The sequence below is a fragment of the Camponotus vicinus genome, unplaced genomic scaffold, assembly GCF_025532165.1.
Source record: "Camponotus vicinus isolate PSW18456_S1 unplaced genomic scaffold, iyCamVici1.0 SCAF_4, whole genome shotgun sequence".
NCBI classification, from domain to species: domain Eukaryota; kingdom Metazoa; phylum Arthropoda; class Insecta; order Hymenoptera; family Formicidae; genus Camponotus; species Camponotus vicinus.
This window is the reverse complement of record NW_028141976.1, coordinates 21,910,295-21,937,956: the sequence shown is the minus strand read 5'-3', so window position 1 is coordinate 21,937,956 and position 27,662 is coordinate 21,910,295. Positions and strand designations below refer to the sequence as shown.

Below are 27,662 nucleotides of genomic sequence, written 5' to 3'. Positions count from 1 at the left end.
AGATGATGATAAAAGGGTTGTGGCGGCAGCCCGACGAGAAAATGTGCGTTGTTTTGCGCCCAGTTTCCGGAAAATTTTCAACTTTCACAACAGTATAATCTTCGTTATAGCCGACACACCACTTCCGTACATCTCAAGTGTTTTAGAAACATGCACCGCATATGAAGAGCGTATATCTTATTTAAAAAGCGTCATATCGCCAAGGAGAAACTTCAAAGAAAATGAATTTTATGAGCTATAAAATGATGAATTATTACATTCTATTTAATGTATTCTGAGTATTACATTGCCCGAGTCGATATTTTTCTCCTATTTTTGATCTCAATATTCGATCTAATATCTATTTTGATAATTTAAGCAAATTATTCTATTTTGAAATATTATTTGGTCTATAATTTAATGTATTTTACTAAAAGCTCCTCTTTTAAACCTCTAAATGGAATTATTTACTGCCTCTTTGAAATACTATGTATAGTAACTCAATATAAAATATAATTCTTATATAAATGAAATTTATTAAAATTCTTCAAAATCAATAAATATAAAAAAATAAAATTAAAAACAGAGACAAAATTTTAACTCAGGTTCGCATCTTAGCATTTTTTTATGTATTCGTGCTATAACATTCGCAATGAAAAAATAATAAGTTCGAGCCGACAGGCTCAAACGATTCGTCCTTCTTTGAAATGTGACAGTCACGAATAATTATTAGCTTGTACAATTAATTAATTTTAAAATTCATATATATATATATATATATATATATATATATATAATATAAATATATTTTGTAATTTAATTAAAAAATGTTTATTTTAATTAAGGAAGTAATTTGTAACGAAGTGTATTGATGGTGATCGGTAATCGTTTTTCGGAAGTATATTTATATTGCATCGGATTTTCGCCTGATGAAACTATTTCACTAAGTGAATGTATTTTAATGTTAATAGAGGGTTCAATACCTGGAAGATTTATCCTTAAGAATCCAAACGATTTTTAACGTTTCTGATCGATATCCGCACTTCAACGCTTTAATTGGTTCGAGAATGCCGTCGTTTGTTTATTTTTATCATACCGTGAATAATTATTTGCTTCGGGAATGCTGTGCAAAATGTCGTGCATCCGAGTTCGGAAATGTCGTACAAAAAATATTGCGCGTTTATTTTTATGCTCCGTGAATGGTTCATCTTAATATTAATTTCAAGAATGCCGTGCAAAGGCATTATAACATCGTATTAAGGTTGGATCAATCTAGTCTACGTAGTAAACTCCGCTGTTATGCATCGATCGATGAATGACAAATTCTTATTTTATGATAAAAAACGCAAAATATAAAATAAGTAGTAGATTTAAACATAAACTTAAATTTAAAGGCCATAAGAGCTAAACGCGGATGATAGTGCGTAAGTTCAACGAGAAAATAAGTTTTTCGTTGAAACTTATTTGTGTGCACAGGGCACAAGTAGATTTAATATACAAACTTCTTAAATTTTTGTATTTTAACTTTTGTTGCATACATAAGTATGGATACTTTTTAATGTACTTGGCGTGGGTTTTATCTTTTTTTTTTATAAGTAAATACATTTTAATTCATCGGTTTCTAGTAACAAATAGCACTACCGGCGAACAATTTTTGAAAAAAAGTTTGTCGCGAGTGAGCTGCTCTTATCCGATTGAATTATCATTGACAGTTTCGGTTTGCTTCGTCGCGATATTCGTAAAAGAAGTGCATTTCAGATACGCAATAAATCACCCCTGAAAAATTGGCTCGTATGCTATACAATCAGAGTATTCGACCTGATTTCGAGCTGTTGGCCGTGAGTTGTCGACCGGATCCATTAATTAATCTGCACGATAAACTGATTTTTAAGCGCAGGGAAAAAAACGACACACTCTTGTTGCTTTCATCGGTGAGTTAAAGGCCGCAGGACACGAGATGTATTTTCTTTTCTTGCTGTCTTACCGTCGCAGCAACTCGCTGCGACTCGCTACAGATTTGCTGTCATATGGCATGGCAGACAAGCGCGTATAATATGATTGATTTCAAATCACCGTAGAGAAAAGGCCTAACGAGCTAAAACATGTTTTGTATGTTGTTGGTTTAAGGGCGATACACCATGAGTCTTGCGATCGCTTGCAAGTAAGATAACGCTGATTATTTGCTTGATATATTGGTTGTCATTCATTTAGTCCCACAAACGTGTGTGGGTCTTTCTCTTTCTATTTCATGGACAAAGAGATTTCGTTGAACTGAGTTGTATCCGAAAGTTTGTGTCTGGTCGCCGACGCAAGCATAACCAAGCAGATATACATACAATGCTGATTGCACCGCGTGCATATCCGACAGTTCATAATTTAACCAACAGGACCCTCGCGCTCGATTCTCGTTCCTACATATGGATAGTTAATGCTCGACAGTCGTCGACAGTGCAGATTTTATCTCTCGTTATACTCTTCGTGCGGTTCCGAGTCACGGAGAATGCATTAGATCGCCGGTAGCGCAACAGGAAAGTTGCCTTCCGTCTGCAAATTGCAGCTGACGATTCAATCGCACTTGCCACGTTATATCATTTCAAACTTCGCTCGTTCCGTTTAAGTTTCTAACGTGATTCGACACATTGCATCACGTTGCATCACGGAACTTGCAAATGATTTTCGCGTAATTTATCTAGACATAATTAGCTTCTCTCTTTGCCGGAAGTAAAATTAAAAAATAAAATTTAACTTTATGCGATTTGTTATAATTTTCCTTCTTGCTTTTATACTGAATTATAAAATTGAATTACATTCACATAATTAAATTAAGATCGGGACGCTTTAAATTTTAGATTCTCGATTAGCAATTGCGAACGTGATGCGAATATAGTTGGTGCAAACACAGTCACTTGAAAAAATCGAAAGTGTAACTCACCAAACCGTCGCAGGCAGACAGGGCGACACGGGAATTCCGATGGCCCTTAATAAATCCCCGATAATGACATTTGCTGCCGTGACTTTTCGCCGGGCTACGGACGTGCAAATCCCGCTTCCTCCTTTCCACAACCATCGCACGGCCAATGAAGTTATCAGTAGCTGTCAGTTCGAGGTGGTACTCGTTACCAGCCACTGTCACTTGATAATGAACGATTGGTCCGTCCTCATGATGATGATGATGTGTAACATTATGCGAGATTAAGTCGCCTCGGTGATTCACCTTCCGTGGTATTACAATCTCGTGATCGTGTAAGTGTTGCTGTAAAGTATATAAGCCTGAAAACAAAGAAATACATAGTCCATTGTATGTGAGAAAAATTAATATTATAAAAAATATAATATCCCGATCGTGATTTTTTTATAGTGTTTTAATAACCGAATATTTATAGTAAACAACTGAATTTTTATATTATAATGCATAAAGAAATATAAAAAGTGCATTTGCTTTTTCAGCCTTACAAAAATTTTATTTAATATTATTTTTGTAGCAAAACTTTAGTCGATTTATTGTCGAATGATATGCCATATTTATCAAGTGTTTACTGTTAATTTTGTTTGGCATTAAAATGTAATGTTTATTATATTATAAAAAAAAACAAACTCATAAAAATTGAATAATCTTTCGAGGTAATGAAACTTTAGCAGCCTAACTACATTAAATGTTTATCGGAAAACGAAAAGCGATTAATTCTCTTCTTGTGACAACAGTAGCGCAACATACGCCCTACATTTATTGCACCATAAACCTGGTGCAATAATTTACGATAGATTTAGCATGTGCTTGAGCGTCAGTTACTACGTTCGATTAACGCCCTCGTTAACCACCGCTATCATCGATGAGATAGATGACCTAATAGATCGACCGATCAGGTTTCTTCCTAGGTCTAATCTCTCATTCCACAAAATCATTTTGGATAACAAATCTTCGAGTCGAGAAGGTAAGATCATTGCTAATGTTTTAGAACGAATGATTTTAAGCCTCTCATGTAAATTATGCGACACAAAAATGAGAGATCGTTACTTTACAATTATAAGTGATAAAGATCGACTGCCATCAGCCCCAATAATATCCGTTTACACTAATTATATCTTGCAACGAATCTTCGATTTTTCATCTCCAATTCGCATAAAGTTTACTTTCACAGTCAAATTGTGTTTTGAGCAGACGACACGACAAATCACTTCGGTAGTGCAGCACCACTGGCCACATCTTATCGATTGATCGTTTCTATTCTTGACTATTATTGTTGATGATCTAACGCTTAATGGAATAATTGTAGTTAACCTCTGTTCATGGTGAATAAAAAGAAAAGCACGCTGATGAGGACGCAGACGCGATTCAACTGCGGCAATGTGTCTTCATATAAGAGTCGCTTGACAGCGTTGTTACCCGTCTGCATGCCAACGACGGGCATCGTCTGCGGAAGACGCCTAGTTTTGTATTTTTAACATTTTTCTACTAGAAGTCTGGAATTTATTCAGGTTCAACTCATCAGGATTTTTAAAAATAAAAATACAATATATTTAAATAAAATAAAAAAATTTATAATTAGAAAAATTTATAATTAATTAAGAAAAATTATTTTTCCATACGTAAAAGTCACAAGGGGTGATCATGAATAGTAATCAGAATCACCCCGCGTATTCGTACACAAGCAGCAGTTGTTGCGTAGTTATTGAATAAATTAAAATCTAATGAAGCGTGTATTTTTAACGACATTAGATATGAGTTATTAAAGAGCATTAGATATGACTTATTAAAGAGCAAAGTACCGCGGGCGAAAAAGGGACAACATTTAACATTTCCATATGTCTTACGTAATTCTGCAAAACCTCGTGAGATTACGACTGAAACGTAGGTGTATGTCATTGGCGTATACCGCTCTCGGCAATCTGTGCCTAATAGTTTCTGCGGTTAATGGTTTTCTCGCCGTCGCGCTCTAAAGCCATGAAACGTCATACGATGTTTTACGCACTCGAAACGCACGAACGAGAACGCAGTGGGTGGATCTCTAGCTTGATGACATATCATTTATGGGTTAATTTCACCTCTATATTAATATTAAACAGCAATCAGCCTCGTTAGCCGGACCTTCCGATATAATGGCATCTGCCTGATATACGTCGCAACGAAGCATCGTTTATCTAACGCGGTTTATTATTGGCAGCGTCTAAAATATCTATGACATGTCGACATTTATTTAAGTATCTGATGCGATATATATTCATGCCGTGACTACGACATATCGCCTCGTGATACAGAGTCATTAAGGTGAACAAAAACATTTACGCGTTGCATGCACTTTACTATGATATTGCGTATAAACCATTGCGAAAAAACAGTGTGTGCTATTAATATCTCGTTTTGAAAAACTAATGCTGGTCATTTTATTAAAATGCATAACTCTCTGTTAGTCGCATTTTATAATTATGGATATTAAATTTTATCCTGTTGCGTCTCTCGAAGCCATTCTCAGGCTAATTCGAGATGAATTGCGAGGCTTTAAGTCGCCTTGACAAGACACAGAGATCAATCTATCCGCTTTCCGCGCTTTCTTGACGGCGATTGCTAGGAGGCGGTTAGATAGGTAAATGGACAAGACGAAAGAGACGGGGGAGGGAGAGAAAGAGAGGTGCCGTCTAGTACAGGTAGTTGAACGGTGTAATCATCATTATCCCATTATCATTAAAGTATGAAAAATGGTGGGGCGACCAATGGGTACGTTTCTCAAGCTGGTCGGGGTTAACTGCAGGTGGGGATATCGGATGGAGATACTCGGACCTCCCATACAGGCTGTACCTACTGTAAACGTCTCGGTGCACGCACGATCGCGGCCGTTCCTTTACCGGATATATGTATGCAGCACACTATGTTGCCACTACTACGACTTTAAATTGCATATAATTGATGATGCACGTTGTCCCGGGTTAACGTAATTATACGCGACTTATGCAGCGAGTTATTAATTGGCCACTCTTACCTGCCTTTCCGGCGGTCGCGTCTTGTACAGAAAAGAGTAATAAGAATATACTTTTCGTTAAGGATTCTGTGGATAGTAATTATTTGATTTAATACTATAAACATCGAAATGATTAACCAGTGTATATTATATTTATGTGCGGTGTCTCGATTCTCGGGAAGAAACCGTTTTGCTGCGCATAAGAATTCTGACAGATTTAGAGGTAGCCGAAAGATCGACCCTCTTGTAAAATTTATGGGAATCCGCGCGTATGGAAATCCCGTATTACAGATCGACGCGATAATTCAGGAGCCGATGGCACGGCCGATACGCAGGGCATTTCGTATGTCCGATATAACATAATTTATCGTTGCACTGCTTGTCCGCCTACCGTTGATCCGAACCGGTGTCCTGTACTTCGTCAGTATCGTCGGCTTACTTCACGTTCACGCAAAGATTGACGTTGCTACGATCTAATCGATAAAACATTCGTCTTCCGCTGTTCTCCTCGTGGCTGCGATCAATAAGGAAGTATGATCGACGCATGCGCGTTCCGTTCTTGTAATCCGTTCTTGTATAATTCAAAATTTGAGAAAAAATAAAGTATCAAGTATACGTACATAAATATAGATTGATGTACGTTAAATATGTACAAATATAGACTCATATATGCAGACTCAGATGTATATTTATATTTAGATTCATATTTAGATGGGAAGATTATATCTGTGTATAGAATTTATATAAGTTTATACGCTAGGAAAGAAACTATTTTCAAATTCTACCTATGTCAGAAGATTTTTGTACCTGCAATATAACGAAAGTTTATTATTGTGCCTTCGCTTTCCTACTTGGAAAGGGTGCGGATATGACCGCGATTCCGGTTTCATGGTTTCACGGATTGTTATGGTCGAATCACGGAGGCGCAGCAGCCAAAGTTATTAGGCGTCGGAATGATTCTTTATCGGCGATACCTGGGTATTACGGTAGAAACCAGTTCTTTCGAGATGACTCACTCCCGGGCCCATCTCGCAGGCCATCGGCAGTCCCGCAAGAATGGGCCTTCTCTCCTCTCCTCGCCCTCTCGTGCGTCTGTCCCCATTAGCATATACCTACTTATCGAATTCATTAAAGTCGTTACGATACGCGGAAATATAACCGAGTTACAGCGAGACAGACGTGGTATCTTTAGTACGAATTTCTTGTATTCGTCGGCTTGAATCATCGTCGCCGTAGCTCTTGGTCTGGTCGATCTAATCGTTGATTTTACGACGTCGAAACTTGACACTGCTTTCGACTCACGACATTTATTTAAAATTCGGCGTAAGTGATGCTGAGTAAATTTACTTGTATTCTGAGGACGAACTGTCTTGCCCGAAAGAAAAAATAAATTATACGAAATGTCGATGTCGCCGGTTGAAGATCGTTTGTGAAACGTATATATAGCTTGCTATTTTTTATTTTAGTTTCTAAATGTATATATAGCTTGTTATTTTTTATTTTAATTTCTAAATTTTTACGAGTATTTTTAAAATTTTATATAATCTCTGCCATAAATTTTTTTTTTCTTGATTGTTGGAATTAAAAGGAGAATGCTTAATCATTTTAATAATTAATTCAACTTATTATATAGCAGAGGTTCAATGCTTTCCCCTTTCAGGATTATAAAAAAATAATGATTTTATACGATATCATAGGCCCCCAGTGTAAAATGTTAAGAGGAGCATAAACAAAGAAAATTTTAGATTTGAGAAATAAACTTCTGTCAGTTACTGCGACAGTGCTTCGCGGAAATCGGGAACACGTAATTAAACTCGTTCATCAGATTCGCAAAATTAACATGCAACGTATCTCACTTCGACGAATTACTTGAAGAGTTAACGTTTCACGCGCAGTCAATCAAGATGGTTCTTGAACAACAGTGTATTCTCGAAAATCCGAGGTGTAGAGTACATCGCTGTTCGATTTTATACAAACGTTGCACTGTACGCCTCGAAACTCGTCGCGCTTGCCATACTATCGAGCCACAACAGCTGGTCTCGCTTTTACGGCGAACAAGATAGCTTTGATTAAACAAGCCGCGCCCAAGGTTCCCGCGGATGCGGTTAATGCGGCACTTGTGGTTTATCCTCGCGATCAAATGAGATCAATAGGGATCATTAAAGAATTTGCCTGAACCGGTTGACAAATCGTTTGGATATTGCCTCGCTTAATTTTCATGGAAACGCGATGAGTCTGGATATAATTTTCAAATTAAGATATTTTATGCGGTTGAAATTTGTTTGATTAATATAATCCTCTCTATGTGTGTTGTAAAATCATAACAAGTAGCATTTGGAGATAACGTTTATACTCTACATACGTGTTCTAATATTATTGCAATTAATAATGGGAATATCTAATATTATACCAATTAATTATAATTGCAATTATTGTGGAGATTATACATTCCAATCGATATCCGGCTGGAAACAACCTTAACAAATAATATCGGTAAAACGAAATAACGAGTGATAACAAAGTTTGTGCTACGTGCCGGATACTAGCGTAATAAATACGCGCTCGATACTAATTCTCCCAAAGTATAATACATAAAAGTTGCTGTTGCTATTATAAGGGAGATCGTTAGACGCAATATCCAATTTATGGTATAATCATTCCAAATGGCCGTGTCGTTCGTACGACGATTTTCCTCATCTCCTTATGTTCGTGACGATTCAGTATTTAATTTTCCCGATTGCCGCGTAATGAAACACGCTCGAGCGTATATACGTGAAACACATTACATACATCGCACGGCAATATTCGTCGCACGGCCTAGCTCGGGATGAAATGTAGTTAGGTCGACCGGAGACGACGATTAATCACCAGTGGTACAACTTAATTATTGTCTGTGCCCCCGTTAATTTAGCCGCGCGCATTGCACTCGCGCGCACAAATTTGCTCGCGTCGCAGTGCGTGTTTCATCGCGCGATTCGGTCGCGCTCGAGCAGATATGCTGATCAGTCTTGGAGGAATCCGCGATAACGCCGGTTCATAATTAATTGAATTTAATTTTTGCGGATCGGTGGTCTCGCGCGGAGATTGGACGCGAGTGGCCTGTATTAGTGTATCGGCCGACAGGATTATTCTTCAATGCCGCCGTCCTCGCTGGATCGATGCTCGTGCGTGGGCGGATACAGACTAAGCGATACTCTCGATGCGCAATCTTTCGTTGTAACTGTGTGTTCGACACTTTCTACGTTTTAAGCGAATGAGGACGTTGACCACTGCGTTAGGCTAATCATTATAAAAATTATCTCCGATCGGGGGGATCAAATTTGAAGCAATGATTTTAGACAGTCTAACGTTAAAATACGACAAATATATATATTTGTAAATGAGAAAAATACGAATACATAAACATCTCATTGTCAGGGTGATTGACTGGCGGTGTCGCATTTGGAACGGATCCAATCCTTTCGCAACGACGCGTAATTCACGAAGCGCAGTTTCGATTATCGGTATAATTCGAAGCTTCACCGTAAAAGCAAACTGGCTTTCAGAAGAGGAGGAAAAGTAGCACCTTACCGATCGGTACTTTTTCATTCCCGATCAATTTTCCGAACGATATTTTCTTGTGATTTACGCACGGAGCCAACTACAAGGTCGCGAAACGATCTTCTCTCGTAAACGCCGCTACAGGCAGTTACTATTATTTCGCCACTTACAATTAGCGGGAGTGACATATACTTTTTACGAGAAAAAAGTGACTGATTCGAACCTGCGGGGGCAGACAGGACGAAGATGCTGTCGAAAGCGTGGGTCGTGGCCGATCAGTAATAACGAATAAAACCCACGCGGTCGCTGTGGAGCATGTTGCAGGAGTGATCTTTTTCGAGAGATACCTGGCATGAACTCACCCACGGATACTCGCACGTTCTACGGATATTCGTCCGTCGATGAGACGCCACGATTTCGACTTTAAAAGGTGAGTTGCTTGTTCATAAATACAATGCATTCGCTGCGCATAACTCGCACCGCTGCAACTGGTGTAATATATAAAGTTGATCAAAGCGTGCGACGCGTCGTCTTCGGGAGTCTCCGCGAGGGGAGTTCATCGTTTCTATCGTGAGAGATATCGTAACGCGCAAGCCCTAGGGAAATCCGTTGAAGTCCGTTATTGCACTGTCCTGGCCGGAAAACACAGTGGCAGGTAGTTTACATGTTCGATAAGTGACAGCGATGTCAAGTCGGACGACGCGGGAAAATTTCTCACGTGTCGATGGCACATCCGAGTTTACTCGACGACGACGATGTTCTCCTGCGTTCCACGGGGAATAGAGACCGTATATGATGCGCAATTCTGCTCGGCACCGGTGCAAACTGTAGCGTCATATTTCATCCTCCGTGGATATGCTAAGAGATGAATTAACAGTCGCGCTTGCAATTTTACGCATAGCTGATTTAATTTGAGACTTTAGAGAGTCCTCGAACGTGACGTGAATGAAATTTCGCCGGAAACGAAGTGTTGATCGAGCCAGAGTTCCTCTCAATGTTTCTCCCTGTTTCTCTCTTTAAGGCGCATTTTCGTTTCTATTTATAAAATTATTAAATATTGCGAATTACCTTCGCATCGTGCTCGAAATAAATCGTAAATCGCTCCTTACCGTCTCCTAAAACCGGTATATAAAGTTTTATTTCTCCAATAAACCAGATCTTTGTTGTCGCGCTGTTGCTCGTGACTCGTGGATTTAGATACAGAACAACAAAAATATACAGTAAGTTACAGGAAATATCTGGATTCTTGCGATGCACCGGCACTGTATCAGAACCGTGACGGTTCTTGAGAGAAATATCTTCGTAGTTCTTGTTCCGCAGAAATGATTACCGAGATAAGGCGGCACGTCCATGTAGCATGCGGCCACAGGGAATAAGTGTACTAAAGTAAATGGCTGGTTATGTTCGCAATTTATTATCTCGCAAAGAGATAGATGCACCTAACGCATCTGGGCACAATATCGCGTTAAGTCGCAAGCAGGGTCGTCGCTGTACCTGTCATAATGGCCGGTTACGAAGCAATGTTTGTATTACGTATCGCCCATTGAATCTTTCTCTTGTGTCGGTATACATGCACGATTCTCTTATGATTTATATTGCGAACGTTAAACGGAGGTAAAAAAGATATGCGTGGGTTATTATAGCGAGAGATTCGATGCAGCTGACCTTTTTCGTACGTTTTATTTATAATAAACATCACATGTGTTAATAAGAATAGAAAGAACTGGCCGTGAAATTACAACAGAAAAACTTGACTTGTGTCGACTTAAATTTTTCTTTGATGTTAATGAAGAGCAATTCTTTTATTTTTATTTATATTATTCACTTTAACGTAAAGGGGACTACTAGTTTTGCAAGTGGTTTCAACACACATAAAGTTTTTATTTGACCCAAAAACATCATTATCATAAGCGTGTGATAAAAGATACGATATTTTCATATTTTCATGTTTCCATTTGCCTTTTACCTTTTTTATTTGAAATTTATATCATCAGTATTATCATACTTCTTCGATGCAAATTATGCAAATCTACGATCAACTATTAAAGACACCCAGATAGCCAAATCGAACAACTCTGCAATATTAAAACCAAAGACAAATCGCGATGATGTTTCCGAAAATCGGAGATCATTGTCACCGAGGTGCCTACGCGATGTGTCTACGTGACGTGACTATTGCAGCCTGTTTTTGGATTTTGCACGTTTTCAGGTGCGTACGTGAGTTATTTTTCATTTCGCACTATCACACGTTGCATCATCGTCTTGCCCGAGATCAAAACCCGCTGAAGAGAAAACGAAGAGGAAAAGAAATCTAACACGAGAGTGACAAGATTGTAACGCGATCCATTGACAGCGTTTGCCTACGCATACATCCGTGTGTCTTTGTACAGGTGCGTTCGGATGCGTCGTCACTGCATTTGCAAAGTTGTACGCGTTACTATAATATACCGCCACAGATATATACGTGACGCCCACGCCGTTCGGCCGAGCCGTGCGCATTTATGCGGCGAACGAGCGAACGATTTTTCAACGTGTTCAGGCTATGAATGGGCGCCTCGTTGTGTTGGTTTTACTCAGACGTTCTTCTCCTCCTCATGGTCGATTTTGCGAACGTTTGGCGCCATCGCAGGTCCATGATTCCCACCGGAAGATAAAAAAAAAGCATACGTGATTTTCTTGATGGTCGAATATTTCGGAATTATAATATTTTGCTTGGTCCTGAGCGTTTTATTTACGTACCAAAACACAGTCGAAATTTTATTTTCGAATTTTCGAGCATATATTTATTTACCAATCATTTTCCAATTTGCTTTATCAGAATATTGCGCTAGGCTATTTTGCATTGTTTTTTTATCCGACGAAAATTCATGTACCGTGTTTGTCCGATATAAAAAGTGTTAGAATTTGTGTAACGAGCGTAGCTGACATTTAAATTGGGTTACTCTGAACAATTATATGTATTCCAATCGGCCTGTGTCTAAACGATTTTATGATTCCATATTCAATCCCGAGGAAACCAATTTCAAACAATAGTCTATACTAGTCGGAGATAGAGGCAGGGTCGAATATGTTTTCAATCGAAAAATTGATTGCATACGGCGGCCACAACGTGACGTGTATAAACAAAGACAAAAGCGGCGAAGGCATACGTCATTTTCGAGAGTGATCTTTATAGGATTGGTAAACGCATTCAGGATACTTTGAAAGAACGCTCTCAAGTTGATTACGTCCCTACGGCTCACAATGAAACGCTTTCCCGCTTTATTGCAGCAACATATGGCCGATGGTTTAGCTCGACTCGACAAATTTATCCCTTGTCGATTCTAGGACTTTTCACTTCATTGAAAACGATCACAAATGGAATAATAATTTCTCCCTTTTATGCCGATGTGACGGTTAATTCCCAAATTGAGAAGAGATAAAGAGAAGAAAAAGAAAGAGAAAGGTAATGGACGCGATGAGGCGCAAACCGTACTAATGTCTCGTCATTATGTTACCGCCGGCGAGTTAATAATTCCGCAATCACCAAAGAGAGACGCCGGTGGTTATTGCGAGCCGGACAAATTACCCTTGTCAGTTACTCGGCCCGGAGTTTCAGGCCATGGTGTTCAGTAAACAAGTCCTCCGCGCGCGTGGCGTGTAATTTTCCCTGATCATAATAACTACCCCCTAACGAGAAGGTAATTTCGAAACGGCACGTCCGGCACGTTTCTCTCCCTCTCTTTCTCTTTTCCTTTCTTAGTCATGTAATTCGACGTCTCCCATTGTTTTCCTCGCCCAAACGTATAAATATTTACCAATGACCGGCCTCATTAGGGGAAGCTACCGACGACAGCGATTTACATTGAAAAGGACTTGAAATTTTCAGTGCAACGCCAACTTCTCGGTATGACATTGAGCTGAGACTACTTCTGTTCTCTTGGTATTGTCTTTCGAAGCTTGCTAACGTTTTTGTATTTAACAACTTCTATCTTTTTTGTTTATTTTTTTGCTCGTAACATTCGTCTTCCTGCGTCACTATGTCGGAGGACTTTTGTCTCCGAGAAAGCGTTCAATGTACGAATTAACGAAGTAGCTCACAGTAGAAGGGTTTCGTCTATCGGCCGAACGTACGTTCAGAACGACAGAAACCCAGGAAAGAAAGAACGCATCCATCACTCCGACATGTCGTACTTCTGGATACACGGTTGACAAACGATTCGACGTAAGTGGATCGCGTAAATGGCGCTTAAGACATTCCAAACTATGACAAAGACCATAAATTTCGAGTTGCAGTCCTTGGTATTTTAATATATTCGATCTTTCATTTGGATATGAAAAAATTCATTTTATGGCAATTGCGCTTCTATCATCGTGAATAAATATATTGATAATTGTATTTACATTAATGTAAACTGCATTCGAAATCTGAATTTATCAGCTATATTGATATACATTTAGCAGTGTTGAATTGCTTTAAGACTAGCAGACTTTGCGAACATCGACGTTGCAGCTTCGCGGAATCAGCATTTCTTGCACGGTACAACACGTCAGAAGCAGCGCTAAAAGTTATGTCGATTGGCTGTATGCCAGCCGATGGCTTTGCGTTTGGCCGATATTCTCCGATAAGATCAGCGAAATCGCGTAGCGACATCAAAACCGGGTACAATATTCATGTCGCATCTCGAGCATTACTGAATGACGATCAATTTATGGAGCCGCATAACGGCCTAAGCCACTACTGCACAACACACGCTCGAAGTATATTTATTGACATAATTAAAAATCAGCATGAGCCTTTAACAGCCATTAAGATGTCCCGACGTATAAATAAGTCGCGAATTAGCATTTTACGGCACATCCTGCTGGTCACTCGAAGGAATTGCGCGTCCGATTCTTTCTGCTATTTCATTTCTTCCTTCTTTACTTTGTCGCTTGCAAAATCCAGCATCGCGCTTATATTGTACGACTCGCTCTTACTCTTAATAGGATCGCGTCCCGCAAAGGTAAGGCTTCTGCCCGAGAACCCGCCGCGGGCTCTTTTCATGCGAGTCTTTCTCAAGAAACTCGAGAAAGTGGACGTGAGCCTGCATGTGACTCGAATTTGTTTGACGGAATCGTCGTCTCTTTCGGTTTCGAAAAATTGAATTTCTTTTCAAAATTGAAAAGTCTCGATATCAGATAATAAATATCAAGTTCGGCATCATTTTTCTATACCGTTAAATCAAAATCATTAAACAAGGCTACAATATTACCGCTAAATCGCATAATTAATATGACAAAGTATTAATATGACAATAAATAAAGATATATAATTAATATAAAACTCACCTCTGACATTAGGTACACGTTGTCGGGCTTCGGGATTGTGTTGCACCACGATGATTAAAACTTGGAGCATGGATAATAGATACCGCATGATTGGCGCTGAATTGGACGTATTTCTTGTTAAAATGAAACGCGATCTTCTTGATGTCTGCCGATGTTCTCCTTTATTCTGAAACACGCACATATGACCGCAGTATGAATTTCTCATTAAATTTTCTCATTACATAGCAAATGGGTTACTTCCGCGATTTAAATTACAAATTAAAGCTTTGTTGAGTTTAACGGATGTTCCGGCTACGTGCGCGCGCAAATCATAGGAAGATAATTCATAAAAAAGTACTTAATTAAACTCTCTTTAATCGTGATCCGGCAGAAAAATCTTATAGGTCGAACGAGGGGTGAAATGAGAATTTTATTGCACATTCTTTCTACTAGAATAAAACAAGTAAGATATTTCTTTATTTTTTATCTCCTGTTCTAAACAAAAATTTTTACGAAAGAAAGAATAAGAATCAGTTTTGTCTCATATTTTTTATACGTGAGGCTTATTCTCGTATATAATAATGTTTCTCGATTTTCTTGGGTACGTTAGCTACTAAGCTTCAGGGTCGTTTTGTGGTGACGCTCCATAGTTACGATAATTGGAATTCGTTCAACCATGCCAACGATCGAACCCAACAAACCACTGAATTCTTTTACCCGTGTTAAAGCCAGAGTTCGATTTGAGATATTATATTTTTTATATTTCTCGCAGACAATAGAATTAGGTTCCATCGAAAAAAATGCAATCTAAATGATGAGGATGTCGATGGATGCTTATTAAAATTTTTATTTAAATATGCTAAGCCGTTAAAAATAGTTATCATAATCTCGACTACATGAGGAGAACGTCAAGATTTGCATTCATGCAGACTTATAACTTATAACTTCAGCGACAAGGACAACTCATAATTTGTAGTATAGATTTTTAATAACTGGTTAATTAATATCAACTGTAAAGTTCGGATTTTATAATATATTTGATGAAATGCACGAATGTGGTGATACTGCGTCACATAAATTACTTAATCCACACGAGTAATTTGTGTTTCTTTCAAGAGACACTTCCACATTAAAATCAAACTAGATGTTCCGTGAAAGCACAGGAAAGATTTGCAGCCGAGATAATATATTGGGTGGGGGAAAGTCAAAGCAAGTTCATTAATGCGATGCGGAATTGGTAATTAGTCTCGCGGGAATATCTGTCAATTCGAACACAAATAGACTTCGCATGTACGAGCACAGGAATGGACATATATCAATGAATATTTGTCGATATATCTTTTTTCTGATCCATTGAATGAGATAAGGACAACACATGTTTTAACAATCTAGTCGTTGAAAAGAAAATTATAAAAGTCAGGTCAAATTTATTTTAATAAAAAAATCATAAAAAGATTCGTGAATATAATTAATTTTGATATTTAATGTTTTTTGTCATAATATTTTTTGCTATGAAAAGCAAAATTTGTATAAAGTTTCATGTTATTTTAAATTAGTACACGCAACAACATTGTAACATTGTCCTAGAAATAAAAGCACAATATTATGATGAGAATCAAAAACAACGCATAAACGTTATAAACAATATTATAACCTGTGTTTTAAAATTTAGCATCACGCGATAATTAAAATTAATTAAAGCTGTTGGGAATTTGCCCTTATTCTCAAAGCAAGTGCGAATGTTGCGGTGCATAAATTATAAGCATGTACTTGATGATTGTATGCCGTGTTAGTAACAGACGTAAACACTTACAGTACAACCGTGGAATATTAATAAGTGCGGTGTATGTTTTAAAGTATCTCGCGTCGTCTCGATTGAGTTGTCACGCCTGTAAAATATCACATAAGATGAGGACACCAATGTTAAATTAATGGCACGAATGCCACAGAGAATGGTGAGAATCTATGGCGAATAAGCATACATTCTGCGCCCAACTCGGAATATATGTCTCTAATTGATATTCGAAGGTGGGCGATTTTGCGCTGTGTCTTGAATAAATATTTATTTCCTCGTAGAAAAAAAGAGGAAAATTTACAATCAAAAAAATAAAATAACAATCACAGGAAATCCATTTCCGGTCATTATTGATATATATGCGTGGAAATATCGAAATTCGCGAAAAGGAAAAACGAAAAACGAAAAAATAAGTAAATTGTTACTACTGCTGTAAATAATAATAAAATCGTCATATGATCCACTTGATTATTTGAGAAAAAATATTTCTTGCGTTCTTTCTCTTTTGTGAATATCGAATATAAAAAAACTACATCTACATGTTTCAAATGATCAAGTTTGTAATGTATTTTTTTATAATTTTCATCGTGCATCTCTGATAAACTAAGCAGCCATATATATAAATAAAATTTTTATTAATGATAATTTTTATCTGTGAGCGATAGCTATTATATATATATATATATATATATATATATATATATATATATATATATATATATATATATAGTGTGTGTGTGTGTGTGTGTGTGTGTGTGTGTGTGTGTATGCTTCGCATTGCGATATTTTACTTGTATTTACAAAATAAAAATACATATAATATTTATGCGTATAATTCTGCGGTCTAGTGATTTCACGCGAGTGTAAACGAACGAGAGAGAGATTCACTCTTTTATTAGATTTATGTATCATTATAAGTTCTAATAAAGTATTGATCGCAAGATTATTGGCAGAGAGAAAGAAAAAGAGAAGGAAAGAGAAAGAGAAAAAAAAGAAAGAGAGAGAGAATGTATTGTCGATATTTATAAATAAATATTTATGTTGATTTTTTATGCAAACATAAAAGTAAAATGCCGAATACTAGGATATATTTTTATTATTCGCTAAATGATAAATTGAAGTAATATAAAAAAATTATATTTTATATTCCTTTCTCTTAAAATTAATCATGTTTACTCATTGGTATTATTATTATACGAGTGGTGATGATATCAGCATATTTTTAAGAAAATAAGATTATACACACACACACTCTCTCTCTCTCTCTCTCTCTCTCTCTCTCTCTCTCTCTCTCTTTCTCTCTTTCTTAGAAATTGCAAAAATATGAAAGAGAGATCTATTAAAATATTGAAGACTCTTTTAATGAAATAATACTAACTAATAATAATTAATTAATAATAACTTACTAATAATAACTAACTCCTTTTTTATAATAATTTAGTAGTTTATATTATATACAGAGGATTTTACTACGAAATTTTTACGTCGGAATCTTTTAAATAGAATAATAAAAAATATGATTTATTAAAAATTTTTATTTTGTTGACTTTAAAAGTGTTTTGAAATATTTTCGTGAGGAATTTTTATATTAATTTAAATAGAAATTTATAAAATAAAATTATTTTCGTATAAATCACAAATGAGAAATGTACTTGAATGATAAACAATATAATTATAACAGTATAAATATTAGACTAAAATTAATACGCATGTAATTCTTAATTAAGAGTATAAATGCAATGGCTAAGGTGAAAATGGAGAAAATAGGAAAAATTTATAGTGCAGTAACTTTATATTAGTTTATTTAAACGCGAAATGTGCTAGAAATTTTTATAATACTTGCGCGCGCGTCTTGTATAGTTTAAGTAATTAAATAAAATAGAATTATTACATTTATTCGCGTTACTTCTTCAACGTTATGAATTACTTACGTTTATTTACATAAAGAATATGGTTCATCTCTTTTATTCGTTATACAGCAATGATAAAAATATTTTTAAATATTTCAGTTATCAGAAGTTTATAGAATAAAAGCATATATAAAAAGCTTTTTGTTAGATCTTCATTAAATCAAGCAAAGTGATATTATTATTAAAGTTTCCTTTATAATCCTCGAACATACCTAATTTTTATATACTAGATAATATTTATAAAGTACGATTAATATTAATTTACGAAAAACTATATATTATATATATTATATATATATACACCACACACACACATACACACACACACACACACACACACACATACCACAATATTCATTTTAAATATAAAAATACTGAATTTGTTGAAATTTGTTTCATTGCAAATAATTTATAAATAAAATTTAATGATTAAGTAATGATTTTTAGAAGATAATTGCGATTAAATATGCTAAACTTTCTTTTAAAATAATTTGTTAATGCATTGTTTATATTGTTTAACGCTGTTAAAAATGCAAAGTTTTATTCTGATCACCTAGAAATACAAACGATTGTTGCTATTATCATTGATGCGACCAACTATCGAACTCAGTGTTAACGATAATTTGAACATCAGAAAATTATCCTCACATGCGAGATCGCGAGAAGCGATGTACCTGTCTGTGTACGGTCCTCCTTAACGATTTAATAATTACGTGGCTTTCTTCGAAGTCGAAACAAGTCTCTCATTAACTGCAGCATAATTTGTTGACTTTCGATTTGATATGCAACTCCTTGAACGCGCTGACGTACCGCCGTTGTCGGGTTATCATTATCGTGATACGTGTAACAACATAATGACGTAAGAGTAAGACCATTTTTCTGCATCCGGCATTATAAGAAAGGTATACGATGTGCAAATAGCGGGTTTTCATTCAGCAAATAATGCTGACCTATTTTGATTAATTAATGCGCTCTCTCCCGCGCCAGAGCTGAATGATCGCGAATTACACATATGAGAGGTAAATTTGATCTTGAGTGGCTGCATCTATGACTTTAAAATCTCGGGAATTTATTTAAGAACAGCGATGATTTTTAAAGCGGAAATTTTATCACATGCGAAAAAATTACTGATTTTTGGCAATCGACAAATTTAATCTTGATACTTTCCTGCTGTTTACTGTTGAGAACACTGCTATATGATTTGTAGCTATGACCAATTAAGATCGCATGATTATCCGGCGCGCGGGCGTGTCGCGTTCGATGAATATACGATATTCGCTCCATTAAGCGTACATGTCAATGTAAAATCGCAGATGATCCGGAACGCCCGATACATTTCCTCGGGCGATGCTTTCTGTAACGCAGAAAAACAAGTCGGGCGGCTCGCGGGTAACTGCTACCGATACGAGAATCTAAACATCTTTGTCGTTCGTGGAAAATTATTAATTTGATGAAAAATGGAAGTTGGTCGAAGGACGTAAAGTGAACGATTTCCATATATTGTTCATAATACGAAACGATATATGGAAATCGTTTGAACATCGATTTTTTCAACGATAATCGAGCGAAGAATCGATATATGCGATTAATTACGGTGATTTTATACACAATGTTACTAATATCTATTATTTCTTGAAATACGATCAGGAGGACTTTGAGATATTAGAGCTAATAAAATTTTACGAATTACAAAGATTAGGACGGTTGAAACACGTGCACAGTAACATCAGTGTATTCTACACATTTCGCGTAAGTTGAAAATGCTTGTACATGTTGTAAATAAATTAGCAATTTACTTGAAACGTCTAATAAAAGACTCGCTGTCAGAAGAATGTAATTCACGTTACGCAAAATTTCCGTCGGAAAATTTGCAGCCGTTTATTACGAGTAGACGTGTAAATGTGATTTAAGATGAATGTCATTTACGTAATTTCTTCGAGATTTATGGACAGCGTTATTTTTTCGTGCATCACAATGAAATTCGCAACTGGAAGAAAGAACTCTTTATCTATCAAAAAAATATTTGCCGTTTACGGTGATGCACAATTTTTATTCTTTCATCTGGCGCAAGATAAACGAAGCCATTGATGACACTGAGATTTTTCTGCATAGCAAATTATGCAATCACGTAAAAAAATGAATTTAGGAATTTGTCACTTTTTGAATGGATTTGCTCAAACATACTGTACTGTACTGTGTGTGTGATTTATTGTTATCGTATCTTTTAATGTAGAAGAAAGAGAGAATAAATCATTTATTGTCATGACTTTTACGAGACGAATTTTACTCATTCATTTGAAATGACACAACGATGATGATTTTTAATATCATTATATAATTCGCATTTGATGAAAGAAGTGATATCATTAATCAAGTATATTTTGAAAGTAAAAAAATATATATTCATTTCTTTTTTATAAATCAATCAATAAAAGTAAGCTAATAAAAATATGCAATGACTATAAAAAAACAGCGCACACACACATATATGACCATTTTAATTTGAAACCTCGAAGGCGGCAGTGTGACGTGATCTAGCACCTTTATCGGCGACTCGCTTTTCTGCATCGACAATCCAGTACGCGTTCTGGATATGACACAAATCGTGGAGATAAACTTAGGAATTCCACACGCGAGGCGGATGCAGCGCGAACACGTGGCTACGTTGTAACTCGGCTCGTTAGCCAAAGTCGTAAGATCCATATAATACGTCATTCGCGAAAGATATTTCGCGTTATGCTGTTGACATTTGCCGCTTGTAAAAAATGATGGAAATCTCGTCGTATCGCGATGCAAGTCACATACCCAGCGATGACATTTCTGCAGCACGTGGCGTGTGTTTCCGGAGCACCTGCACTCGTACGCGCGTGGACACCAAGCTTGATCACGCGCGCACTTTACGACGACACCTTCGGTATACCTTCAGCCGCGGCAAAGTGCACTGGCTCGCTTCCGAGCCTTCACTTTTCGGCCGGAAGTAAAGGCGCGTGTCGCAGAATCGTACCGAGGCTGAAGGAGGGAAAGGAAAGAAAGGAGACAGAAAGAAGTCTCTACGATAAAGAGAAGGAAAGATATTGAGAGTAGAGTAAGAGGAATCGTTCCCAACGAGGAAGAAGACACCAAGGGGCCTTCAGAGGGTGAGAAGGGAGCTCGACGTGACGCCGAAGATCAGGGAGGTCACGACGAAGAGGAAGATAGACGAATAGAACGCGGATGCCGGCCCGCCGGAGAAGTCGTGGGCACGATCGCCGTCACAACACTAGTAGCCTGGTACACTCTTCTGGTGGTACATACACACGGTCCGTCTCTCTGCCTCCCTCGCTTCTCTCTTTCTCACTTCATCTCTGTCTCTCCCCCAGTTGTTCTCTCTCTCTCTCTTTTTCTCTTTCTCGACTTCTTCTGCACGTACGTGCGTTTCCTCCTGGTGCTCACACATATGTGCAACGATCATGCGTATATACGTGAACACGCATTCGTGACCGTGTGTATCCTCGTGCGTACGTGTGCGTGCTCTTTCGCCTCTCTTTTTTTCCGCCTTCTCTCTCTCGCGTTGCGTAGAAGGGAACTCGCGTTCCCTCCTCCTACTCTCGTTCGCGTCTGTCGGCCGCCCGCGAAAGCACACACCGCGACAGGGCGATCTACTAGGTGAGACTAGTTTCTCCACCCAGCCGTGGACCCGTTTTCTGTACGCCTCTCTCCTTCGGTCGCCTTCCGTCCGCCTTGCCATCTCCCTCTACTTCTCTCGCTCGTTCTAGCGGCTCCTTCTCCATTTCGCGACTCTTCTCGCGCGCGCCTCCGAGAGGATTCTTCCTGATTTTACGAGAGCCTATGAAGTGGTACGTTCTTGTTCTCGAATCCATAACTCTCCAGACTAGTCCGGAATGGACTGCACGAAATGGATGAAAATATGCTGATCTCTTCAGCGAGCGAGGAAAAATGGAATTATAATGGAATTTATTGAATGGCTTATATTCTGCATCATTCATGAGTGTCTTTTCAGGTTAGTCGAATAGAGAACTTGCGTTACGCTTCGATTTCGGCGTTTGTCAAGATCAATCATTTTGACTAGTGGCCTTACAGCGCAATTTCCTTTCATATCTTTTTATTAGTGCTTCGTTCTTACGTCAGAAGACACGCGAGAAAATGTTTCCTGGGTTTACGAGCGCTTATGACACGCTCCGCCGATCCTTTCGGATTAATTGCACGATATACCGTTTTATCCTCTCGACGGAACCATTAAGCCGATACTGCCGGTAATACTTTTTCCAGACGCCGACGATAAAGAAAAAAGTGCAGCAGCCGGAGCACGCGGTTGTGAAAGATAGAGATCTCAGTGAAATTAATTTCACCATCGGCTCACAAATCCAACTTTGCAGTTTTCGGAAGAAAAATGCCCGGATTAATTTTTTTTTCCAGTAAAAATCGATCTAACACGGGAATTAATGAAATAGGAAGATAAAAAGTATGTAATATGGATAATTGATGTCTATAAAAAATATTTTAAATCATCTGTCAAAAGATACCTACTTTTTTGTTTTCATCTCTTTTTCATGTTACTGTCTATCTATATCTTTTACGAAATTATTTCGCTTCGTATTCAATTTTGTTCTTACATCCTGTACATTTAATCGACGGATCGAGATTGGGGTAGAGCATGAAGAAAAGACACGAAGCATGATATCGCAAAATCGCGTCTATCTTACGTGACAGGCGTTTCCATTCCCGATCCGATACTCTAATATGTATGCAACGTCGGCTATTCCTTTCTTCCTCAGACAGTGATAAATTTATCGTTACGTTCATTCTTAATCCTTTCGATCCACCGTCCCCCTTCGTACTCCCGTCTCGTTCTCGTCTCGTTCTCGCGGAGGTATTCGTTCCGATTTCGCAAGCGGTCCCGAGATACTCCGGCACTCTCCAGTGGATTGTATCTCTCCTCATTGAGTTCGCTCGACTGAAATCGAGCCCATCGGCATCCCACGCGCAAAGGAGCTCTGACGTGTAACGCCGAAATGGGAAGCGAGGTGGGATCGCACGTGTATAGCATCGAAGAGATACCGGTGATGTCGGCGGGATTATATACGAAAGCGTTACCAAAGAGCAATCTCCCGCTAAAGAACACCAAGATGCGCAAAAAACTGTGTCTTTGCTTCAAAGATAGTTTCTTTACGAGCATTCAATGAATACGATACAGATTGATAATTGATTGAGCAGAAACTGTCGAAGAAAATATGTTTATTTAATATACATTATAAATTGATTAAATAATATGCATTATTATATGAATTAATTATATCTTATATCATTATATGTTTGAATGACAAGGATATTTTACGCAATTCCTCGTGTATGTATCTTATATAAAAAAAAGAAAATAAGAAGGATGTGTACAAGATATTATGAAAATCGATCTTAAAAATTCTTATCTTCTTTGAAGTTGTTTAATGTAGCGCTATGATAGAAAGTACTTAACAGTTCTTTTATATATGCTTGATATAATTATCATATATTTATGCTTATAGATATGCATTATTGGTGCAATGCTTGATCAGTGGATTGCTCTCGAAATCATATGAATTATAAAATCATATAAATTATAAAATCTACAAATGGCCGGCCCACGTGAGCGCGAGTTCGTAGGACGTGCGAATAGCTACCAGCTACTTGCTTATTATCAAGAAAGTCATATATCTTTCGAGGACAATTAATTCTCGGGGTCTTAACAATGATGACGAGATGCAAACTTGTGATGACTTGTGCTCGTTGTCACCGTCGGGTAATTGTGTAATAGATTTTCAACAATACATTGAGTGATTTCGATAGAACTACAACGACTTCAGCATAGTGCTACAAACATAACTTTGACGGCGACGTCGTTTTAATAATGAATACGCGATCATCATGTCGAAATCAATTGACAGTTCACAAACAAAGCGATTCAATTCGCTGATTCAACTTCGCGGATAAGCAATAAATCCTTTGCTGGTTCCGCAAAGCCACTACCGAGCCAGATTAATTAGCACCGTCGCGTCGTCGCGCCTGCGACTTCTACGGCGCTTATACCCGATGATTCGATGGTATCGCGACTTCATCGTATTATTCATGAGGTTATGATCTCGGGTTAGAGGAAGAGGGGCGTGCTCAGCGGTGTTGATTTGTTGCTCGCATTTTAGGTACTATCTCTGGTGAAATGACGGCGTCTCGAAATCGCTTATGAACTTCGAGAATACAGACATGCAGACTACCTATTCTATATTCGCGGTGAATCTTCCGTTTTTGTCTACTCTGGTAAAACTTAGCTCCGCATGCTAGAGACTCCATTTCTTCGAGTATGACAAACGAACAGCCATAACATTGAATTAACTCTCCATCGATCGATGTACGTTTGATTAAGTCTGTTGTAGAGAAAGCGTACTCGAATGTATCGAGTTTTTATTCATGTGCATGACGCATGGAATACTTTTCGATATTTAGCGACATATAGAGCGCTATATATCTATGTGATTATATTAATGTGAATTAATGCAATTTCGTAAAACGCGTGAGCGAAAAATGCATCGAAAAAATGTCAGCGATAATTTTCGAAATTAATGCAGTAATTAATCTCGATAAAAAATTAGAATAAAAATTAGACAATTGAATAAATAAATAGATACGGGTTACTTGTTACGCGAGTGTCACTTATAAATCGCCCTAGACTCTCTCCAACTCCCTTTTCATGTCGCGCTCGACCGCGCCCCGATGTCATATAAACAAGAATTAGGCGGGATTCTAGGGAAGGAAATTCTCGTCGTCGGGACACCCTAATCTCTCTCTTTCTCGCTCTGTTTATGCAAAATCCACGAGTGATCCACCGTAAATAACGGTGAGACAAGTTTCTTCTGTCCTTCTCTCTCATCGCTTACGTCTCGCGTTTGGCGTCGGTCGTTTAACGTCGCCAATATGTGATACGCGCTTGTAAAACGAATAACCGGCCGTGACTCTCGATACGCCGATGCGTGTTTTCCGTTTCATTGCCACCAGCTATGACGTCGCATCGACGAGGCCCGTCGCATCGCCTCAGGGTGCCTTCGCATGGCATCATCCCTAGACACCGTGTCCCGGTAATTTAGCACGTCCCCTTCCCCCCTTCTGGCGCTCGCAGGTAGGTCTTTAATTATCCGACCGGCCAACGACCGGTTGTCATCGACAGCCGGAATGATGAGCGTGAAAAGACCACCCGCAACTTTCCATCCGCACCTTTTATCTGTGAACGAATATATCTGCAAGATCTGCTTGATATAGCGAAATGACAGAGAAGAAGTACAAAAGAAAGAGTAAAAAATACTATATATTTATTATTCCGAAGCTTATACACGGCTCTTATTAAGATTTATGACAAGTAAGACAGCAATGACAGTAAGATATCCATGCGATAATCGATAATTGTGAAAAATAAAAAATGGAAGAAAGAAGAAGTATAACACACAATTATAAATGAACATAAAAAACCTGATATCAATTATAATTCAATACATATATATATATATATATATAATTTTTTATACAATATAATGTTATACATTGCATGAGATAATTTGCTAATGTAAAAAATAAATTTTTTTATAGATATTAATTTTAATGAGTACTTATCTTGTTTGTATTTTGGGATTCAAAAATAAAAATGCTCCAACGTTTTTATTTTGCGAACAGCCACTATATATAACGGACTGATTGATCCGATCCGGGTTTTTAGTGTCCACATTAATAGATGCTGCTGATTGTAGGATATCATCCCGTAATTTATTCATTGTCTTCACTGTAAAGCTGTTGCGATCATTGATCGATGGCGCCGCTGATTCTAACTGGTCGATTCCGCGTTGTTTAATTTATTCATCGAACTTACTCTCTCTTTGGCCCGGAAATTGATGATGTTATGTTTTATATGCAAAGCTATCGATTATCTATGTACTATTCTTGCCAATTCTTAGCACAGATAGAAGAGCGGCGGCTGTAGAAATTACTTAATTTACTATTCTCAAGTTTTAATATATTATGTTCAATCGAAACATAGATTAAAGTCATTATTCTATAAAAATTTTTATGTTTCATTTGAATGTATCTAATATAACAAAGCATCGATTATTTTTGCTCAAGCGTTTGACATGATCGAAAAGTAAAACTATAAGATTAAATTATAACCCATTTCTCGAAGGCCGATTCAGTCCATATTTGGTCCAATTGGGCATATGCAGACTTGCACACATTTATCCGTTAGATCGGATGGGCGGGTTGAGAAGTAAAAAGAAAACTTATCTTTATAATAATTTTTTAAATGTATTCTTATTATTGAAAATAATTCTTTTTGAAATAATATTTGTTCGTAGTAATAAACTGAACATATGGTTAAACAAATTTAATTTCAAACTTATGAAAAAAATATTGATATTAAAAATGTAACTAAAATAATATATGTATATCATACTGAAATTTATTTATTTACTTTCAATATTTATTTACTTTCTCCAATATTTGTACATCATTGATTATTTTATCTGTATTTTTTATTTTGATGTTTTTTAAATTAATCGTTTTCTAATATCAATAATGTTTTATTTTTTTCTTATCATTGGAATTGAGTCAGATGCAACAAGTGTATGCAAAACGCTGTTATTGCTAGCGTAAAATTGAGTGAACATCGTTGTCAATAATGCGAATAATAACATCCGCACATAATATAACGTACTAACTTTAAATGCGACTCATCCTTCTGTAAAATCTAAACGTCGTACGGAACCGTTCGCGCGAATTTTCAGGTTTCAATTCGTCTGTTGCTTTATGTTCCGTTTTCCGATAACGCGGTCATGTACGAGGGAGTTTGTTGAATAAGACCTGGATAGGTGACATAACGAGCATGTAATATCGAACATTTCATAAAATGTTGAATATAAAAGATCACTTTCTGCCTGAGCGGAAAGTAAGAAGTAGTATTTGCAAGCTATGAAAAATTTAATTTTTTTATTAACCTCATTTATTTTTCTATGAATTCTGTGCTTACGTCATAAAAATATGTAGTCAATAGTAAATCATAAAAACGTTTGTAAATTTAATAATGAGATTTATATTATACTTAATTAAAATTATTATAATTTTTTAATACTTTATCATATTTTAATATTTTACTTATTATTCAATAAGTTTTATTTGTGACATAAA

The 27,662-nt window shown here is 37.2% G+C and overlaps 1 protein-coding gene across 3 annotated transcripts in view; it reads right to left on the bottom strand.

Annotated features, from left to right (window-relative positions):
• LOC145969901 (A disintegrin and metalloproteinase with thrombospondin motifs 7) overlaps positions 1-22,105 on the bottom strand; it is a 43,771-nt gene extending 21,666 nt beyond the window's left edge. Inside the window, exons 1-3 of one of the 3 annotated variants that reach the window (XM_083096216.1) lie at positions 21,273-22,105; positions 14,784-14,949; positions 2,912-3,249 (exon numbers count right to left, since the gene is read on the bottom strand). In XM_083096216.1, coding sequence (XP_082952342.1) covers positions 2,912-3,249; positions 14,784-14,871 — 426 coding nt within the window. In that variant the 5' untranslated portion in view covers positions 14,872-14,949; positions 21,273-22,105. Of the gene's footprint in view, positions 1-2,911; positions 3,250-14,783; positions 14,950-21,008; positions 21,208-21,272 lie in introns of those variants that run through there. The other 2 variants (XM_083096215.1, XM_083096217.1) reach the window with 2 other exon arrangements.
• Positions 22,106-27,662: the final 5,557 nt, after the last annotated feature.